The sequence below is a fragment of the Molothrus ater genome, chromosome 1 (genome assembly GCF_012460135.2).
Source record: "Molothrus ater isolate BHLD 08-10-18 breed brown headed cowbird chromosome 1, BPBGC_Mater_1.1, whole genome shotgun sequence".
Taxonomy (NCBI): domain Eukaryota; kingdom Metazoa; phylum Chordata; class Aves; order Passeriformes; family Icteridae; genus Molothrus; species Molothrus ater.
Genome location: NC_050478.2, coordinates 61,917,951 through 61,938,440, shown reverse-complemented (window position 1 = coordinate 61,938,440; position 20,490 = coordinate 61,917,951). Strand labels below are relative to the sequence as shown.

The window sequence follows — 20,490 nt, the reverse complement described above, 5'->3', positions numbered from 1 at the left end:
TTGTGGGGTGTTTTTGGGGGTGGTTGCCTGTTTGAGGACTGCTCTCAGTCTGAGAAAGGGAGAGCATGAGCTAAATTCCTGTTAGAGAGCAGTTACTCACATGGCTTTTCCGTGTTGAGGGTCCGTGTTCTGAGGAGATGAGGCCTCCCCAATTCTGCACACTGAGATATTACCTGGGGAGGGGGTCAGGTTGGTTTTGTGGTTTGTTGTTTTCATCTTGTTTTTTAAACTTAAGAATGGTGGTTTGACCCCAGTTCTAAGTGTGTTAATTTTAAATTTTGGGTAACTTGTTAAACTTGATTGTTTTAAGACTACAGTGAATTGTTCCACTGTATTTTCAACCATAAATCCAAATACGCCTTTAATATGGCAATGTAGCTGAATATTTAAAGAATTGATAAACTGGTTTATTCCAAATAAACCACAGTATTAAGAAATAAAAAAGGAATGTTTTCTGTTTCTGGTTTAAGGCACTTACTTTGGTTATACAAGTAAATAAAATGATGCCATGCTTGCAGCTCTTCAATGAAGCATTAGATTAGAAAATAAGTGATGGTATTGCGAGACAAGGATATTGCTGTTATTCTCAGGAAAAGGTAGAAGTGAGTAATTTAGCAAATTTTAGTAGCACAAGCACCATATTACTAAATTCACCACAGGATATAATGAAATTTTTGTCAAATGCCACTGCAGAAGTAATGCCTTTTGTTTCCTTTTGACATGATGATGTCTTCTATCAGTATTAACCATTATGTCTCCTATTGGTATTAACCTTTATGCTGTCAGGTCAGTCCTGCTCTCCTCTTCATTAGATCACATTTTTGATTTAAACTTTTTATGTACCTTTAAAAAACTTGAGGAAGATGTTATTCTAGAAGTAGTTGGATTTTTTCCAGGCTGTTGTTGCCATATCAAGGAAATAAATTAAGAGAATGAATGCTACATTATTCAAAAATTAATTTATGACTCAAAACAGGCAGTGAAGAAAGGCTTTGACTGATGAAGGAATTAATTTAAATTCTTATTAAAGTAAATAGCTGTTGGTAACATAAGTTAGGAGCTTTGATGTAACACAGTTTTTAAATGATTTGAAGGGGTCATAGGCTTTGCTGTGCTGGATGTAGCTCTACTTGTACTTCATAGTTTCATGCATTCCTCTCACCCCCCTCCTATTTTAGGGTTAGCTTTTTCTTTCCTGAAAAATGTGGTGGATTGGAGCTTTAGGGTTTACTATGAGGGAGTTTTCCAAGTTCAAGAAACACGTTTTCTTTTCCTGCCAGTTTGACTTGTTGTCTTCCAACTCTATTCAGGCATCTACCATTAGCTTTCCCTTGCTGTCTCTCACCTGCCTGTCCTAGGCTTTGTGGAGTAAATGATACAAGTCTTACGCTTATAACACTTGGGAACACTTTAGACTACCTTATGCAATAATACACACAATTGTTTTGATTCTTCATTGTTAGTTCTTGCTTCAAAATATCAGTGAACCCTGTCATTTGTGCTCTTTAAATAGAGGACTTGTCATGGCATGACTGATGTTGCAGGCAGTTGGTGAAATTATTTTTATTTTACTCCCTGAACATTAATGGCTTCAGGAAAGTAGTTGTGAGGCAGTTTTCTGACCTGCAGTTGTCCTGGTGTGGGAGGAATATGTGCAAATCTTTAGCCATGGACATGTGAGGATATGCTTCACAGCACTTCCAGACTTACACAGTCAGGTAACCTTGAAATGTGTTGGTTCTCCATGTAATAAGCTAAAACAGTATTTAGTTGTTTATTACCTCCTAATTTAGGTTTGAATTAAATTTTTCAGGAAGAATCATCTGATCCTGCCATGCAACTCATTTAAATATTATTGCTATGTTGCTATTTGCTAGAGAATATGAAAATGAGACTGCTTAGATAATTTTAATCATATAAAACAGAAAATGTAAGTGTGAAGAGATAATTGGATGAAATAATTTTCTCATTTTAAGGTGATTTATTTTACCTGTCAGTGTCTCTTTATAAATGCTCCAGATGGTGGAAATATATTATTACATCTCATTCTCATTTTCAGTCTTTGAAATATAAACACTACTTCTGAAGAAGAGCAAATCAAAACAACCATGATGAGACTTCTTTGTAATGACTGCATTTTTTTTGTTTTATTTGAAGGTCATTCTGTGAGACTGCTGGGGCAGAAAAAGGATAATGGAAAACGTTTGGGGGGAGCACGACTGGATTTGCCAAAGATTAGGAAGAATCCACTGATAGAAATAATTTCCATCAATACAGGGTAAGAATCTTCCAAAGTTACAAAACATTCAGTACTGCAGAAGAATTCCTTTTGTCTCTTTCTGCAGGTCTAGTGTACTACTCCTAAGCTACACAGAAGGAGGCAGGATAACCACTTTTAAATAGTTTAAGATATTAAATTATATTCATTTTAGAAAATAAATCCCTACTTATTTGGTTACAGAATGAAAAGAGCATTTATAGGGTTTTTTCCCCTCTGTGATTTTTTGATTTCTAAGATGGTAGTTCCAGAATATTTTTAGTAACTCATTATGATCTGTAAACATTGTTAAGATCTGTCTGATGTGATTGTCAGCCCAGATTTATTAATGGCTAAATTAGATATAGTTACTTCTGTCTTGCTCCTCTAACCTGTTTGTGAAGAGTCATCATGTATATATTTCATTCATATATTCATTTGAACAAGCTACTCTCTCCTGTCAATCAACTCTGGATGCCCATTTCCCAGCAAGGCTACAAGTATTTTCTGTTCTGTACTTCTGCTTTGAGGAATTCTATTTTAATCTTCCTTCCCTTGTTGCTTTCAGAAGTGTTTATCAATGCCAATTGGTATCCTTCCATTTTGTCAATTTATTAAAAAAAAAAAAGAAACAAAGCAGCAACAGCAAGAATCACAAAAGTCTTCTTCTGATTTTCCTATCTTCTCCAACTTATGTGGTAATTTCCCTGGCTGAATTTAAAATCCATTGCTCTGGGCATCCCAGGTAGGTGTGAACTTACTGCCTAGCATGAAAAAAAAAAAAGTGGTGTATCTCAGGTCTGAGTTTAGATTAGCACATTCATAAACATTTCATAGAGGAGTTTTGATACTATCTTCTTTCTCATTTCCTTGTCTTTTAGTAATGTGGCCTTCATAATTGCTGTGAAACCTAGTGTGCTGTTTTGGTCAGAATACCAGTTCAAGGTTTAGTGTGGTTACTTTTTCTTCCTCTGACTTCTGGTAAATATATGGGTGACATTTTGTTGTATTGCTGAATTATAATACCTTTTTAAACTGCATTTTTGTTCACGGATTGGTTTTGAAGTCTGGATATAAGCTCTTCGGTGTAGTTACTTTGAGTGCTCTACATTCTTTACCTCATTTTCTTTCCAATGGACATCTTGTTTTTGCCCATCAAAATCCTCTTCATGATTAAAACAATTTTTTACATTTGCTGAGTCTGACTTTCAGATGGTAAAAATTTTCCTTTTCCATTAATATTTATCACAGTATAATGTTATAATATCTTTCTGGTTGTAAATGTTGTCAAGGTTGTGAGCTAATTGAGCTGTGGTCTTGTTCCTGTCTTTTGATGTACAGTAATGAATTTAAGATAGGAAAATTAAAAATACTATTATTTCAAATATCAGATTATTACTAATTTAATTACAGAGGTTAATACAAGGGTACTGTAGGGTATGTACACTTAGCATTAGGTGACTGATGAGGGTAGCAACCATTTGAAACTTTTTAAAATATATTTTGAACAGATGTATTTTTTTACTGTTTGAAAAAACAATTACTTCCCAAATTGATCAAAAGGCAGACTGTTAACATCTCCTAAGAAGTTACTCTCAGAAACCCTTTGCTTTAGAACCTGATAGTTTACAAACAAAAATTACGTTGCGTAGTAGTTCTTGCTGTTCTCAGGTCAATTAAATGCCTACTTACTAACATAAGACAATGTAAAAAAATATTGGAAGCCACAAGAAGCATATCTGTTTCATTGAGAAGAAAGTCAAATATGACTTGATAAGGCAAAAGCATTCTTAAAGCCTCAAACAAACAAGTTAGTTGTATAAGATACATAAATTAACTACTATGTCAATCTGTGTTATATTGCCTGCATTCCTCTCCTGAAATACAGATGTTTGGGTTTTCCTGTCTTTTTCTTCCCCTTTCCTAGTCTCCCCAGCTGCGTATCGTAGGTGACTTTTTTGCCTGTTGGTCTGGGTTTGAAAAACAAAGCATAGCTTTAAAAGGCAGCAGTGTGCAGCAGTTTCTGAAAATATAAAAATGTAATGAACAAAGAACAAGACACAGACTGTATTAGTCACCGTGATTTGACTGTGCTAATTTTATCAGCTTTGCCTTAGTAGTCTGGTTATGTCAATTTTAGTACCAACACCACATTGGACCAAAGTTTTCTCTATGTAGAGACTTGAGGAAACTTTGAAGACTATTTTTTGGTACAGTGATCTTTATTAAGAGGTGAGTTTGGATCTGACTAAGTGGTCTTAAAATAGTAAAATATATACTTTGTTAAAAAGAGTGGTTTCCTCTTTGGAAATATTTTTATCTGATGCTGTTAAATGTTGGGAGCAGCATGAGCAGGGCTTCTCTGTGAGGGAGGCCAAGAAGGGAGGTGAGGGTGCCACCAGCCCAGGCAGTGCCCACTCCAGCAGGACACCTGGTGCCATGGAGCCTGAGCAGTGTGACAAAGCTGGGGGCTGGTTGTGGGAGCCATGAGCAGTCCCAGACATGGAAAATTCCATAAACACAGATTATGCTGTGTTGGAAGAGACCCACAAGGATCAGAGTCCAACTCTTTGCCTGCACAGGACAGCCCTAAGAGTCACATCATGTGCCTGGGTGATGGAATGATCACCCACCCTGGCTATGAAGAGTACAAATAACACAGGTCTGAGGAGATGAGTGCAGGACTGGAGGCAGGCATGGTACTTAAGCTCAAGCCAGGTCTAGGAACAGAAGTCTGAGCTTCACTGGGGCTCCTGGTGCAGAATGGGCTGTGGAGGCAGCAGCTGAAGCTGGGCAGGTCAGCGAGGGCCTGGGGGTGCCCACGGGGCTGTGACAGGTGGTGCTGAATTACCATTTCCAGCTGGGGTTTTAATGAAACCTTGGCCTCTTTTGTAATTCTGTGGGGGAAGAAAAGGCTTATTGGAGCATGTATATTCCCTCCTCCCAAAGCACTGGAGTCTTCCATGGCTCACATTAACCCCTTTCCTTCTCCAGTAGGATGAATTCCTTTATGTACATGGACATCTGCCAGCTGGAGGTATTCTTCTGAGGGTTCAGAAGGACCACTTAATTTTTGGGAGTCTCCAGAAATGCTGATTGTTAAGACATCTCTCATCTGTGTCTTTGTTTCTTAACTCAAGATGGTGTCAAATTTGGTAATTTTGACTTGAGATTTCTTCTATTGATTTCTTCTGTCAGAAATGGAGGAAAAAAATTTCCTAACCCAAAGATTTCTGTCTTTGCAGAGTAGCTTTGAACTTTTCCTGTACTTGTCCAAGCACAAATGCATGCCTACATATGCACATGTCCCTCTGTGTTTGTATTGCCTGGACTGCTGCTGTACATGAGTGTCCTCAGCTGTTTGCATAAATCATATCTGTCCTATCAAGGGACAGACATATTGTCCACTGCACTGTGCAGTCTGTAATAATTATAATTAAAAATAAACCAAAACAAGAGCCCACTAGGTATGAGTATCTGTGAAGATCAGGTACTCTTCTGTCAGTTGTGAGCCAGCTCAGAGGTTTTGCACAGTGACATGTTTGTCCCTAAAAAGGTGTTGCTCTGCCTTTACAGGTATCTGTGTCTTTTTCAGAGTTTGGCACTTATTTTATTTATTTCTTTTTTTTTAAAGTATTGGACAGTTTTTTCCTACTGTTAATTTTGATTGTCCTGAGGGTTGTTGTTTTCTTATTGAGAAATCCAACCTATTTGTTTAATTTACCATGACAGTTGGTGGTTTCTGTCAACAGACTGTGACTCTAGAGAAAAGCTCCCATCCCAGGAGTGACATGTTTCAGAGTTTCCAAGTATGTTTGCAGAGACTAATGGTGAATTACCAGAATAGAGGCACAGGAGATTTACCAGATTTCTCTGACATGCAAAGATGTGTTAGTGACTCTTCATTTTTCCATCTTCAGATATGTAAGAAGTCCTTACCACCCCAGTATCCCATACAAGCTGTAGATTGGCCTCTGTAATTTCTCCCTAAGAAATAAGTGACCTTTTCTTCCTGTATGGTTTGCTTTCTCTGTTATTGTTTAGAAAACACTTTGCAATATTTTTCAAATCATTTTTTTTTCTATAAAATAGGCAGTCAAAAGCCAGGGATTGTCACAGTGCCCAGATAGCTGTCTTAATCTTAGTATATCCTGCAATGATATTAGTAGATCTGAACCTAGAAACAGAGAATTCTTCCTGTACTCCAAAATAATTCTCTGCTTTAAATTAAGGCATTTGGTTAAATCTCTTCCACTTTTATTTATGTCACAAGTATGTATTGTACAGGTCATCATCTTACTGGAACAAGCCAGGTAATAGTAGTAGAAAAGCATGTTAAATGCTGTTTGGAGAAAAGGCATAAATTTTTAAACTAATCTACTAATGTGATTATTCTGTTACTTTGAAGTAAGAAAGAGAAATGTTCTCAAGTTCATTTTGTATTACAGCTTCATTTAGGTTTAAGGAAAAATCTTTTTCTCCTTGTGGTCTCATCTTCATTAGTGCCAGTTTCATAACCCATGTAGCCACCTAGACAGCTCTCTTTAATGGGATCAAGACTTGGTTTTCCACATACTAATTAATTCTGTATCTGCTTTGCAGCTTGGACTATTACTCGTGTATCTTTGTTGTTTGTATTACTTGAACTTCCTTATTAAGACTCACATACATTCAAATATGACTTTATTTGTGCTTTTTCTGGATGCCCTGGGAAGCATGAGTGTAATATCACCTGAAAATGAGCCCACACTAGAATTTACTGATGGGTGGATTTGCACATGGGTCTGTTGAAGTGCTTTCCGTATTCTTTTTGAAGTTTCTACCTCTCCTATTGGAACAGGCAAGTAACGACACTGCTCATATGACTGGCTAGAGAAGAATTAAAATATACTGAACAGGGAATTCAGAACCAAAGGGAGCATAATAATGTACATGCATGTATTAGACTAGATTATTCCTGCTGTGCTGGAGCATCTTAGAGAAGATCAACATGTTACTTTATTTCAGAAAGATTATCAGATCTGCTTTTGTGTCTTAAATGCTAATTAAAGTATAACACTTCAAGCTTAGTACTCTGTGTTGATGAACTGCAAAAGTGAGCATACACAGTATTGCTTAAAAGCTTGATGCATCTTGCTAGTTTTGTAGGGATGTTTTAAGTCACGTTATCTAGTGGTGGTTGTTCAAAGTGTTTCTGAGCTACCAAAGGATCTGAATCTAGCAGAATTAAAAAAAGAAAGTAGTTTTACATACAGAACTGAGTTTGTTTTATCAATCAGGTTGTAGGCACACAGTTTGTGGCAATTGGGAGTGGGGCTGTGGCTGAGCCTCATCTCCAATGGGCTACAGCTGTGCAGGACAGATGACTGGTATTGAAGGTAATGAGACACAGAGTGTCCAGGTGCACTGATAAATGACAGAAAGGTAGAGAGGGCACACAGGTGCAGTGCATGAACGTGAGGAGTATAAAAGGTTGAGCTAAAGAACAAGAAGGGCAGATGCTTGAGGCCTTCTGATGGGGTATGGTGGGACTCTGTTCATAGTGGCAGTCTGGACTGTGGCATGTGCTGTGACATATGTTGCAACATCAGGTGACTAAAAAGTCAGCATTAAAAAGAAGCTAAAGAGCTACTATTGTCAATCCTGATTTTCCCAAGCAGGAATATTTCCCTGGTTATGTATTGTGAAAGGTTAAAATTCTATTTCTTCATCTTTTTGTGTTGTAAGCAGATATTTCAGTTTTATAAATTGGGGAGTATAAGAATTGAATTTTCTCCAAGAGGTGCATTTTAATTTATATGAGATCACACAATAATTTTTCAATAGATTTCATTTCAACATTTGTTTAGGTTTGAATATATAAAATACTTGGAGCTGGATGTCCATGAAAGTGTAGGTAATTTGGGTTTTGGTATTTTTGGTTTTGTCTTTTTTAAATTGTGCCAAAAAAAAGAGGTCATAAATTAAATGCTTTCAACTCTCTGTTTTTTTTAAGGTGGTTTTCTGAAATAATTGATTCAGTTAACTTTTGTCACATTTAAACTTCACAGCATTAGCTGGTTTTCTCCTTGAAAAAAGGTAAAATAATGATGGTAAGAGGTCTGGAAAATCTTTGGCAGTATGTATAGATTCATTTTGCTACAGGTAGTCTTCATTGAATCAACACCTATTTCAGGCTGCTTTTGGCATTAAAAGGAGATCATATTCCATCTCTTTGCTGCAGTTGGGTGAGATGTCTGAAGAAGAAATATCAGTAGGCCTCCCCAGCCAGCAGAATGTAAGGAAGACAGTGACAGAATGTCAAAAATGAGGAGAATGTCAACAGAGAAATCAAAAAGAGAAGTACAGTGCTCTATTTTCTTACTCTGATGGAGGGAAAATTTTTGGTTCTTATTTGATGCCAGTACACTGACAGATGTGTAGAGTCCAGTTAGAACAGTATTTATTCCTTTGCTAGCATAAGATACTCCACTGAGAGATACTGAAGTCCTTGGGAACACTTCTGAGTGCTTCTGTGGGTTTTTGTCTAATTATCTTGTTATCTATTATAGATATATATCTAATTTTACCTGAGCATGGTCTAGCAAGTCTAAAGAGTCATTTAAAATTAATATTTAGCAAAGTAGTACAGAGATCTACTAGCATCCACTAGGTTTTTTTCTATTGCTGTTTATCAGACAAAAAGAGGCCTTAACTGTGACTGTTAAATCCCTGAGTTGTTGCAGTGACCTGTGTTGCCTGTCCAGATTTTTGCCTAGTTGAACTGTCTGAGCTAGATTTCTACCTTTTTGTGGCATTCAGCAAACATCACCTACACCTGTGAGTCCACCTTTGAAAAGGCTTTGTTTGTTCACATCACCTTTGATTTCTTTGTAACAGGGATGAACTTTCTGGAGTCACCCTCTTAAAACCATATCAAAATATCTTTGATTTCTGAGATAAGGATGTTGTGGCTTAAGTGTGAGAGCATGTGTAGCCAGTGCCTTTCTGTGCTGATGTTCGTGGGTTATTTCACTTATAATCTCATCAGTTCAGCAGAACAGCCATTTCTTTGGCTGTTTACTCTTGTGAATTGAAATCTATTCCTTGGTAAAAAGTTATCTCTAGATAAAAATATATAAGGAGATGGAAAGTGAAAATCTTTCTGGTATGTGAAAAATTGGATCACCTACTGTTTGACAGTGATGGACTATTTTTTTGGCAAATGCTTGTATATTTTTTGTCTATCCGGCTATGACCCAATGTTTTCAAATTGCCCTCCAGAATATTGCTGTCCCTGTTTTGAATGAATAGTGAGTCTGAATTACAAATCTGCTCATATTTAGCAAAAATCTTTGAGTACTTACAAGGACGAATTCCACACCTTCAATTTACCTGGTTTAGCTTGTTTATTAACAAACTAATAACACATACCTTTTCCATATATTAATGTTTTACTTTTGAAGATACTCATGTAAGTGGCTCTGAAGTCAAAAGCAGATTTTGAGAATACAAGATGAAAATATGTTTTGATTTGCATTCATTATTATGCTTGGAGAGGCAAAATAATATTTCTTTGGATTACAATAATACAATTAGTATATAATTACATATTATATGCACACATATTGTATTTAATTGTAGTTGGGTTCAAGGTAAATGCTTAGAGTGAACTCCCCAGGAAATATGAAGCTATTTATAATTACTTTGAACCTACTTTACCTTATAATATTTAAATAGGCACTTTTCATAACTGTTTAGGTCAAACATTGATGACATGCTAGAGCCTATCATGTCAGTTACTCTCAGAAACAGGGAAGGTAGAAAGGTAGTGTACGTGTTTTTGAAAGGAAACCTCTGCATCAGGCTTTTTTGTTTATATTTCAATTGGTATTTGCATGTTCATATATTTAGATTTTGGCTATACTATCTTCAAGCACCTATTTCAAATGTGGATGTAACTGATATTAATCTGTTCTGGTTTGGCACAATTCACAGAACAATTTACATAATGAAAATGGTGGGTGACATAGTTATGTGTATCTAGGCATTTTAATTTTAGTAATAACATCTGAAAAGCTAGTAGTCCAAAACGCACAAAAACCACATTGCTGTAACTGAGGGAAAAGGAAAATCAGTTGTTTACAACAGACAGTCCCAACAATCTATTTTTTTGCCTAAGGTCTCTTTCCACTGCAACTTACTGTAACTCACATCTAAGGTCATTATTTCTTAATTAGATATTTAAATAGCATATTGATAACACTCTCTGAAAGATTTCTCTCTTTTTCAGTTATTAGTAATTTCTTGCAATTATTACAATTGCATTTGTACAATGACTATAAAATTATATGTGATAGTCTGTTTAAAAAAGTGCTACAAAATCTCTAGGTGCTTCATGGTAGCAATTTCACTGAAATCTTGGGAAAATTGTATTGTTTATAATAAAGAGGTGATCTATCAGTGTGGCTTGCATTCTGATCTTACCAGCTTGTTGTGCTTGTAGTCATTTCTGTTCTGTGTGTCTGTCCTGCTTCTGTGTCTCCATTGCTGAGAATGTCCCTGCCCGCTGTGCTTCCTCATGCAGAAAAGTGGTGTGGTTTTACAAGGTGGTTTCCTTCAGCAGCTTATGCAGGCAGTCATTTAAGAAAGCAGGAAGGAAAGTAAGTGGATTGGACCAGCAAAGGACCTCCTGAGCAGCTTGATTTCTGTCTTCTGCAGCTCATTTTGTGGCACAGATTTGTACCTCCTTCAGTGTCAGAACCTCTATCTGCTGGTGCAGCTTGCAGGGGTTAATTGCTCATGGACATCAACAGCTGAGGGCAGGAGGAGGAGGAGGAGGTAGTTATGGTCCCTTTCTCTCTCTTGGTGGAGGTAGTTGTGGTCCTCCTCATCCCACAGAAGTATTAGGCCTCGTCATCTTCATGGGACTGTCTGGAGTTTAGTATGATAAATTTCCTTCTGCTACTGGGAAGGTGGAAGGTGTTGATATCTTCAGTTCCTTCTCCTGTTGCCCACGGTATTTCTGCCATTTGTGTTGAGCTGTATTATACAAAATTGCTTTGGTGAATAGTGAATACGATGTAGATGTTTTGCAGATCCCTGTAGAGTAAATGTCTGTCACCATGATAACCTTGAAAGGAGGATGATCTTGAATTCAAGATGATCCCTCACAAAAAGGAAGATGTTTATACACAAGAAGTTTATTGCATACCTGTATTGAATATATAATAAGGATAGAAGTTTTTCATTAAGTATTTGCCTGTAAGAAACAATTTTTTCTCTTATGCTTTTAGACTGTTCTTTTTACATACCTTCATGATTTCTGCCACCATTACTCTCTTTATAATGCTACTTCTTTCTCATTTTTAGAGTCTTCACTGCCTGAGCTCACTTCTTTGAATTTCAGTTCTATCCCTGGGATTTCAAGTACAGAACTTGTGAAACCCCTTAGCTATAGGATCTGAATTTCTCTGATGTCATGCTGTCTTTTTCAATGACAAAGTAATCCTGAACTGGGCTTCTTTACTTTCCCTTTACGGTTTAGAGCATGATCCTCTGCCAAGAGAAATTTTTTGCGGGTGGGGGGGGGGGAAGCGTTCAAAGAGTCTTTAAAGGACTTTTCTCATTAGTACATCAAATACCTGCAGTCATAACATCATTTGTGGTATGATGACTCGAAAACTCATACTTCTTTTTCAGGCTGTATTTTTCATTGCTGTTGTTTAATGCTGTTAGAATGGCTCTAAGAGAAGCATATGTTCAATGAACAGCATGCATCTTGTCCTTTCCAAGAAATGCTTGGCCAGTCCCTCATTAAGTTTGTTGGCATATGACACCTAAGAATTATTCCTGTAAATAGGTGTTTCTTTGGCTTTCTTCTGCTATTCAGAATGACATACTCTGGCAATTTCATACTAGCTTGTAATACTGCCTGTATTATAATGTAATAGAACAAATATATTTGATTTCCCTGTTGTTATGATGATGGATTTTGTGCCTGTTGCTTCACTGGTGCTATTTGATGATGTCAAAGTAAACTGACATCTAAACCTGCTCTGTCCACTTGGCTCTTCTCTTAAGTCATGTGCAGTTTTCATGCAGTGTGGTTTTTCAGTGGAGTCAGAAGGTACATGCTGGTAAAGTTCTTCGCCATGGGCAAAAATCATTATGACATTGTTTGTACACACTGAGCATTACTGGCCCAGAAATCTTTCTGTTCAGTGTTTTGTGTTCATGCTACTTTGTGAGCTCTCAGTTTTTGAAAGATGCTGGTTAAGTATGTGTAATACAGCTATTTTTTCTGGGTCATGAAAACTTCCTCTTTCAAGTCTACTGAATTACTTCTGCATCGAGTTAGAAGAAAATAGTTTGTTTTGATTGTTTCCATTTTTGCACATTTGCTTCCCCTGTGTTATTTCCTTGCAGCCTCACAAATTTGAACTTTTTCTGCATAGCGCCACCATGAGTTTAAAATTTGCATCAAACCTTCTTATGCATTTTGATATAATTCCTTTTGCTCTTGTATATCTCGAGAAAATTTGCTATTTCACAGTTCATTTACAAGGCTTAGTAAGACTCATAAAACTTGTCAGGAATCACTGTGCAATTCTCTAAACTGTAGTATACCACACAACTTGTAAGTCAGTGAGAAAAACAGCGGTCATCACATGCTCCAACTGCGTCATCTCGTTAAAACCTTGGGCAGCTCCAGGCATTTTTGTGCTTCTCCGTCACTAGGTGGCTTCCCACACTGCGCAGTTTTGTGACTCTCTTAACCCAAAAGGAAGATCACCAGAATTTTAACACAATCCCCAGTTTCCAACTTAAATTATGTGGGGGAAAGGCTAAGAGTTGGGAGGGGGCACCGAGCTTTATTTTGCTTTGTGTAACTATGATCTGCAGTTTCCTGCACTTTCAGCTCAATCCTTTCAACGCCACATTCCCAATTATTTTGAAGACTGATTGAGAAGATGAGACAGCTTTAACATCCTGGAACCTGATTGCAGGGTAGCACAGAGCATTGTAAGGCAACTTCCTGCCTGCCTCTTTGGCAAATGCTTCCTTGCAGAAGTGGTTTTGGATCACACAACAAGCTGCATTTTGCAGTCTGTCTGAGAAGAGATTGTTCTGAAGTTGTTTGCAGTTTCATATAGCCGTAATTCTGACATCACTTTACTCTCTGAGGTTGGAGATAAATTCCTCCCTGTTGAGCAGAGCATTCATCTGTGTCCCTTCTCTTATGCCCATATTCGTATTTCCTAAGGGAAATCTGGACAAAATAGTGAGAACCACTTTATTCATTTCTCAGATTACAGTAAAGACTGAGAAATAAGCTCCTATGTCAAACTTACAATTGATATTGTGTTGTCTTTAGTCCCAACTTTTCACATAAAAAAACCCCCAAACTTGAAAAACAAGACAAGCACTAGAGAATCCATTGTTTTTCAAAAATACTGTCTTGCTGAATGTTAGTATGAGAAATGCCTGGGCTTTTATGTACTCATAGTTCTGGATGGTTTAGTGGTCTGTTCTTTAAAGTGTTGTACAAGTGTTTAAAGCTAAGTGCTCATGTCTTTGCCTTTACTGCTCATCAGCAGAAGCAGGTAACTTTTAGTTGCCTAATAATAAAACCAACTTATTTTGCTGGCATCCGTATGACATCTTAAACATCACCAAAAATGAAAACATCTTGTCAAAGTGTCTGACTGAAGTGCCTCTTGTGCCCTTTCAGGTCAAGGTTGATTTTTTTTTGGAGACCTGAAAGGGAAATGTGTTAAAAGAGGTGTAAAAATAAGAATCAGATTTGGGAAATGTCTTCAATTTGTTCTTAGACTTGACCTAGAGAGAAATTTAATAGAAAAAGAATTTTCCATGAACAAAATTTATGAGCTTAAAATAAAAAAAAAAAATATTTTGCATTACCTATCAAGTACACAAAAGCATGTGTTTATGATAATCTCATTGACATGTATGTATAATCTCATTGACATGTAAGATTTGAAAAATACGGAGGAATAGGGCATTTAAACTGTGGTTAATCAGTATGGAACATAAGAGCAAAATCACTGAAGGAAAGGTGCTTTTAAAAAAATCCAAGCAAATAATAAATGAAAAGTTAAGTATTGAGATTGTGCTTCGAAGATAATAGGTGGCATAAAATCCAATGTAACCTGTTCCAAGATTATTGATATTATATCAAATGTTTTGTGTGGAATAGTATCTTTATATGACCTATTTATATGGAAAAGTAAAAAAAAATTAACACCCTTTAATTCTGATATTTATGCTAAAGTTCAAATAAGCTGTGAATTTTTAGATTACATGATCCTTATTTTTTAGGTAATTTACATTATCTCTCTTATTTCTTGATCTGTTAATTTTACTGAGAGTCTCAAAATCTGTGTATTTTCTGTATTCTTCTTCTTGAAAAAATTCTTGAAAAAATCAAATTCCTGATTGCAAAAACAAGTTACACTGAATTGAGTAATAGTTTTATTTGTGCTTCAGTTACCAAAAAAATGTAAGATACTTAGTGCAGATTTCTGGATTTCTTCTCCTTTTGCTTTTACTGCAAGATGCATGTTAGGAGACTTAGTGTTTACACCAAGGATAAATAAGTTTAAAGGAGGCACTTGAAGGGTCCCCATCTCCATTTGTGCAATTTAGGCAATAAATGGTAGATTTTTGTGGATGCACAAATTTTTTTTTCCAATGAGGAGTCTTAACAAAAACCCTTTGAAATATTTGCTTTAAATTTTCTTTTGACTAGTTTAAAATTTTTTTTCTACCGAACCAAGATGAATCATATCTAATAAATCACATGTGTTTTTTCACTAACCATCTATTAGTACGAATGAGATTGATTTCCTGAGTTTGAGGTCCCCTCTGGATCATCTCTTTCTGGGCAAGTTGCTCCTTTAGAAACTCAGGGTACTCAGCAGATGATGGAAAATGCTGAGATGTTTCTGGACTCCTTTGCTGCCGAGCTCTGTGCAACAGTACTGTGCTAATTCAGGGGGACTTAAAATGTCAGGGCCCACAAAAGGTAATTTCTTTCTCTGTCAACTGGATACTAATTATGGGAGGGTGTGGAAAACCACATTTGTTTGGGGTTTTACCTAGAAGATGTTTGGGCTTTTTTTCAAATAGAGAAATACAAATGCAGAAGTGAAGATTTGAGAAGTGCCTGGAGTTGGTTCCACCCCAACTATTAATAGTTGTGTTTGGGATTAACTGAACTGGATAATTCCCTGACTAGAGAACGTCTTTCACATGCTCCTTCTCTCTTGACAGAGATCACCCATTAGTTCCCTTGTTCAAGTTGTCATCCTTGTTTTCCTTAAGACCAGACTCAATTGAGAGGAAAAAAAAAGGTGGTAAAATGAGATCTTGGATCGCTATTTAGACTATAGTAGAAGGTAGTTGTATAACTTATTTCAGCATGCTAGTTCTGCTGAGGAGTGTGGAGTGAGGCTTGTACAACTGTTCTGTATTCCCTTCTGCTCTGATGTATAGCAAGATGTACAGAAGGCTTCAGTCAAGTGCTCCCCAACTACTGTGTCTAGAAAATGAGGATCAGATGTTTTTCTCTATCCCCATGAAGTGTATTGGTAGATGAAGCTCCCCAAAGCAAAAGTTTACATCAGTATGTCAGGTGTTCGATGGAGCTCCTGACTTGTGTTTGCATAAACCATCTTTCCAGACATGAAAGGTCCATATGGAATGAGCCTAAATTTGACAGTTATAGTTAGCAGTGTAGCATTAAGTCATGTATATCATCATGAGAAGGAGACAGCTCTTTAGACCTCTGTTTAATCTGTTCTTTTTTCCTTTGTCTTATTTACATCTTCAGGGACTCATCTTGTCCTGTGTAGTAAGAATGTGAATGCAAAAGAAATTGTCCTGGCATGATGAAAGTGGAACTTTGTGTGTGATTCTCGTTAATGTCCTTTCTTGCAGACACTGCTGCAAGTCTGAAAGCTGGTGCTTTCCTGTTTGCATATCATTCCCAAGGAGTCAAGAAACCAGAGTGCTTGTTGGTGGGATTGTGTCAGTGTTAGTTAAAACAGGCTTTATCCTTACAAATGGGGTTTAGTTGTCTGGCTTGTTCGAAGCAGTGAGAAAATTTCTCTGATGTTGCCATATTTGGTTTTGACTTCCGGATAAAGAACAGTTGCTCTTGGATGGGTGGTGGTAAATGAAAATGCATTTTTAAAATTTTTTACCTCTTTTGATGATTAATTGTAATGATTAATTCCTCTTTTCAGAATTACTGTTGGTTGCCCATTTTTAGGGAGATTCTTAGTCTATATCAGGAGTGGTTGGGGACTCTTAAGTCTTTACTCTGTATCTTGAATACACTAGATGAAAGTGAAGAAAGAAGCCTAAAAGAATGTGTTGTGCTGCTTGGAGTGTGGTTAACAGCTTTGCTTTTGAAACTGAATATCACCACTGACAGCATCATATATATTTAGGTAAAACACAAAACTAACTGTGAGGTTAGGCCTAAAATATGAAACTCTGTGCCATGCATCTCCTTACCTTCAGTTTAAATGGGCAAACCACATTTTTAAGGCTGTTCTTAGTACTCTCCAGGGACAGAACAAGAACCAGGAGGCACAAATTGAAATATAAGAAATTTTATTTAAACATAAGGAAAAGCTTCTTTTACAGTGGAGGTGATTGAGCTCTGGCAGAGATTGCCCAGAGGTTGTGGAGTGTCCATCCTTAGGGATAATCAAAAGCTGTCTGGACCTTCTCTGGTTGCTGCTGCTTTGAGCAGTGAGGGCTTGCACCAGATGATCTCCAGAGGTCCCTTCCCACCTCAACCACTCCGTGATTCTGGGATATTTTAAATAAATATAAACAGCAACAGAAAAACTCATGAGGATTTAGATACAAACACTATGCATAATGAGTTTGCTTAATGCTGGTGGAGACCCTTACTCCAGGGGTAAATTTTGTGGTTTCACACTTCAGAAAGTAGTACCCTAAAGTAAGGGTTTCTTGTCCCATGCAGAATGCATCCTCATTTCCTGACTTAAAAGAATTTCCTGTGCAATCCTGTAGGCCTGGTCAGCCTCAGGAAGGAGGAACTTTTATTTCCAAATTCCTTGCCTGCTAGGCAGAATGAAATATTCCCACTGGAAATATACATTTCATCAGTTTGATTTACAACAAGACCTCAATGCTTTTTAAAGAAAAAACATTTTTTTCTGAATTTGTCCTTCAAATATATGGGTTTTTTATTTTTCTATGTAGAATTTTGGTTTTAAGGACTATTTTCAACACCCTGGATGAAATGTAAGGTTTTAGCTCTTATTTTTTTAGGAGTTTTGTTGATGTCTGTGTGGATTTTTTGAAAAGGAGCTATTAAAGCAAAGGTCAAGTACAAAATTGTCACTCATCACATGCTTATCTAGCTTATTTTTAAACTAATACACAAGTGTCTGAGTATCACATGCTCTTTCTTGCGTTGCAGACTGGTGCCAGTCCTGGTGTCTTTTTTGCTTTTATGAGATAAATGTCTAGTGTTTTTTGTTTGCACTGACTATGGCTTGTGAGTCATGTATGTCATATAATGTTGCTTTGTTTCTGAAGTTTTGCAGAAGGTAGATGGAGTCTCCACATTTTAACTTGGTATTAGGCTGAAAACTGCAGCTGGGGAATGTTTACTGAAGGGTTTGTTTAGTCATTCACATTCCTCTTTTCTAACAGTTTGGTTTAGATCATTTGTTAAAGAGCTTAAAGAAGAACTCCCTTTATTATTGGTGCAGATGGGAGAGGGTTTTTGTCTGCAAGTTATGGTTTTTAGCTAATTTTCTAAAATGTCTTTTTCCTTTACAAAACTGTATCAGTTACTATTTAAAATTTTAAGTATGGGTAAAATAGTGTAGTGATTTATTACTAGTCAAATACATGTTGAATCTTTTGTCTTTTGCTTTAGCTATATTATAATTCTTCAGTAAAATGAAATGTAATAAATTTTGAGATACTGTTTTTAATTTACCATTTAGGACTAGACTAGGACTAGTCTAAAGAACAGTTTTGTGCAATAGAGAGAAAATATTAGTAGAAGTTAAACTATTTAAGGAAGTATCTACATCTTTAGGACAGCTCAGCTTGTGTGATCACCAAGCACTCTATAACCATGTAAATAACCTTTGATCCTGACTCAAGAGTTAGAAGTGATGTCTTCTCTCGGCTTGGCCATTTTGCTTGAACAGGAGGAGTATGATAGTGTTGTGCTTGTTGGCTTGTGTCTGCAGTTGCTAGGTTTGCAGGGTGTCTTCCTATATCTGCAGCTGGTCTCAGAAGTGTTTTTTAGACATGTTAAAATCTTAATCCAGCTTTTTTTTTTTTTGGTGGGAACAGGGAATGTACTCCAAGTTTAGAGATATGTGTATGGGAAAGCCTCAAACAAGCTTGTACAAGCTTGTTTATTGTAGGTTCCTTTCTCCTGTAAATGTTTCACTAACACACTCAGTATACAACCCCTGCAGCTGTGCTGCAAGTCAGGCTGCTGCAGACACTTTTTAAGCTGCTGGTATGTAACACAATCATTCTTTGTGGTTCAGACAGCTGCTGAACTTACTGCAGAGACTATAATAGGAATTTTCATCATTAAGCTTAAACTAGGCCTTGCTTGTTCATTCCAGCAGCTTATGTATTTTTGAGTGTTTGAGTGTTTTGTTACCTTGAGTGTAGTATTAAAGTCAAATATAGGAGTGAAGCTATACCTCTTAATAAAACAAAAGTCAGTTAAAACAGAGAGTCACAATCACAGAATGGTTTGGGTTGGAAGAGCCTTAAGGATTGCCTCGATCCAACCCCCCTGCCATCCCCAGGGACACCTTCCCCTAGACCAGGTTGCTCAAAAGCCCATCCAACCTGGCCTTGAACAATTCAGGGTATGGAGCATCCAGAACTTCCCTGTTTCAGTGCACCACCAACCTGACAGTGGAGAATTTCCACCTTACATCTAATTTATAACCTACTTCCTTTCAGTTTGATTTATGTATGTTCTTTTAAATGGCACTTACTGCTAGTTAGTTCTCAAAGGTAATATTGCTCTACCTATATCCACTTAAAACTCTGGTCTCTGCTGTCCTCCTGCTCTTCTTTCTTTAGGAGTTTAGGATTTATGATGTCTTATGTACACGTGGAATATTTTATGAATGTTGTTGAATACTGTATGCTCAATTATTTTCTTATGCGAACAATATGTGGGGAAAAGTAAAGTTCTCTTTTGAAGTAAAATTATGAGAGCAATACATAAATACTCAGTAAATAAAATGGCTTTTTTATTTTGGTCTAGAGGAACTGAATGGCTTTATTTTCCAAAGGGATGAATGCTCCTCTGTGAAGCAAAGCTAAGAGATAGAGACCTATCTCCAGTCTTGTGAGACTGGAAAGTTTGATTCTATAGTTTGAATAAACTGCCTTAGACATGAACACACACAAACAGCTTACTGCACATCTGCTCATTGGGGGCTTTTCTTTTTTGTTTATACAGTTTACAATCAATTTAATGCAATCAGGTCCATTCCACCCCCCCCCCCCCCCACTTTTATGTGTGGTAAAGGTGTGTTGGTAGAAGAGAGTTTAGGATTTTAGGGTGAATTCAAGTTGAGTGAATTCAGAAGTTAAAATACAGCCAAATGTAACTCACAACAAAACTGATAAATTTAACCTTTTGTTTTTGGTAAGACTTATTTACATTTTGGGTTGATATGAACATTTCAAAGGAATATGGAGAGGCACAAATATACTCCTCCATTCAGGAAACTAAATTATGGGCACACATCTGCTCACACTCATACATGTGGACACAAACCTAAACCTGGAGCAGCAGAAGTCCTTGGTCTCTAGGGAGGAGGAGTGTTCTTGTTGGGTTTCAGGGCCTCAGAGAGATGAGATCAGCTGTGGTGCAGCTTGTTCCAATACTTGATGGCTCTCATGGTATAATACTTTCTTTGGTCTGATGGTATTTTCCTGTTTTACAACTTGCATCCAATGCTTCTAATCCTGAGACCTCGAACCTCCAACAACAGCCTGGCTGTGCCTTCACTGTATGCTCCCATCATCCCTTTGTAGACAGCAGTAAGAGCTCCTCATTCCAACAAGGAACAAACCAGTTTTCTTCATGAGGTTCCCCCTTAGCCCCTTTCCCCAGGCTATTGATGTCCCTCTGAACAGCAAACCCGCCTTCCAGCATGTGAAGTAATCCTCCCAGCTCCACTTTTAGATTT

General features: G+C 37.1%; 1 protein-coding gene across 2 annotated transcripts in view; it reads left to right on the top strand.

The window, feature by feature from the left end:
• Positions 1-20,490, top strand: part of CDKAL1 (CDK5 regulatory subunit associated protein 1 like 1) — a 379,738-nt gene that overhangs the window by 139,345 nt on the left and 219,903 nt on the right. For both annotated transcript variants that reach the window (XM_036400051.2, XM_036400056.1), the window contains exon 8: positions 2,158-2,278. In XM_036400051.2, the coding sequence (XP_036255944.1) occupies positions 2,158-2,278 (121 nt within the window). The remainder of the gene's footprint in view (positions 1-2,157; positions 2,279-20,490) is intronic.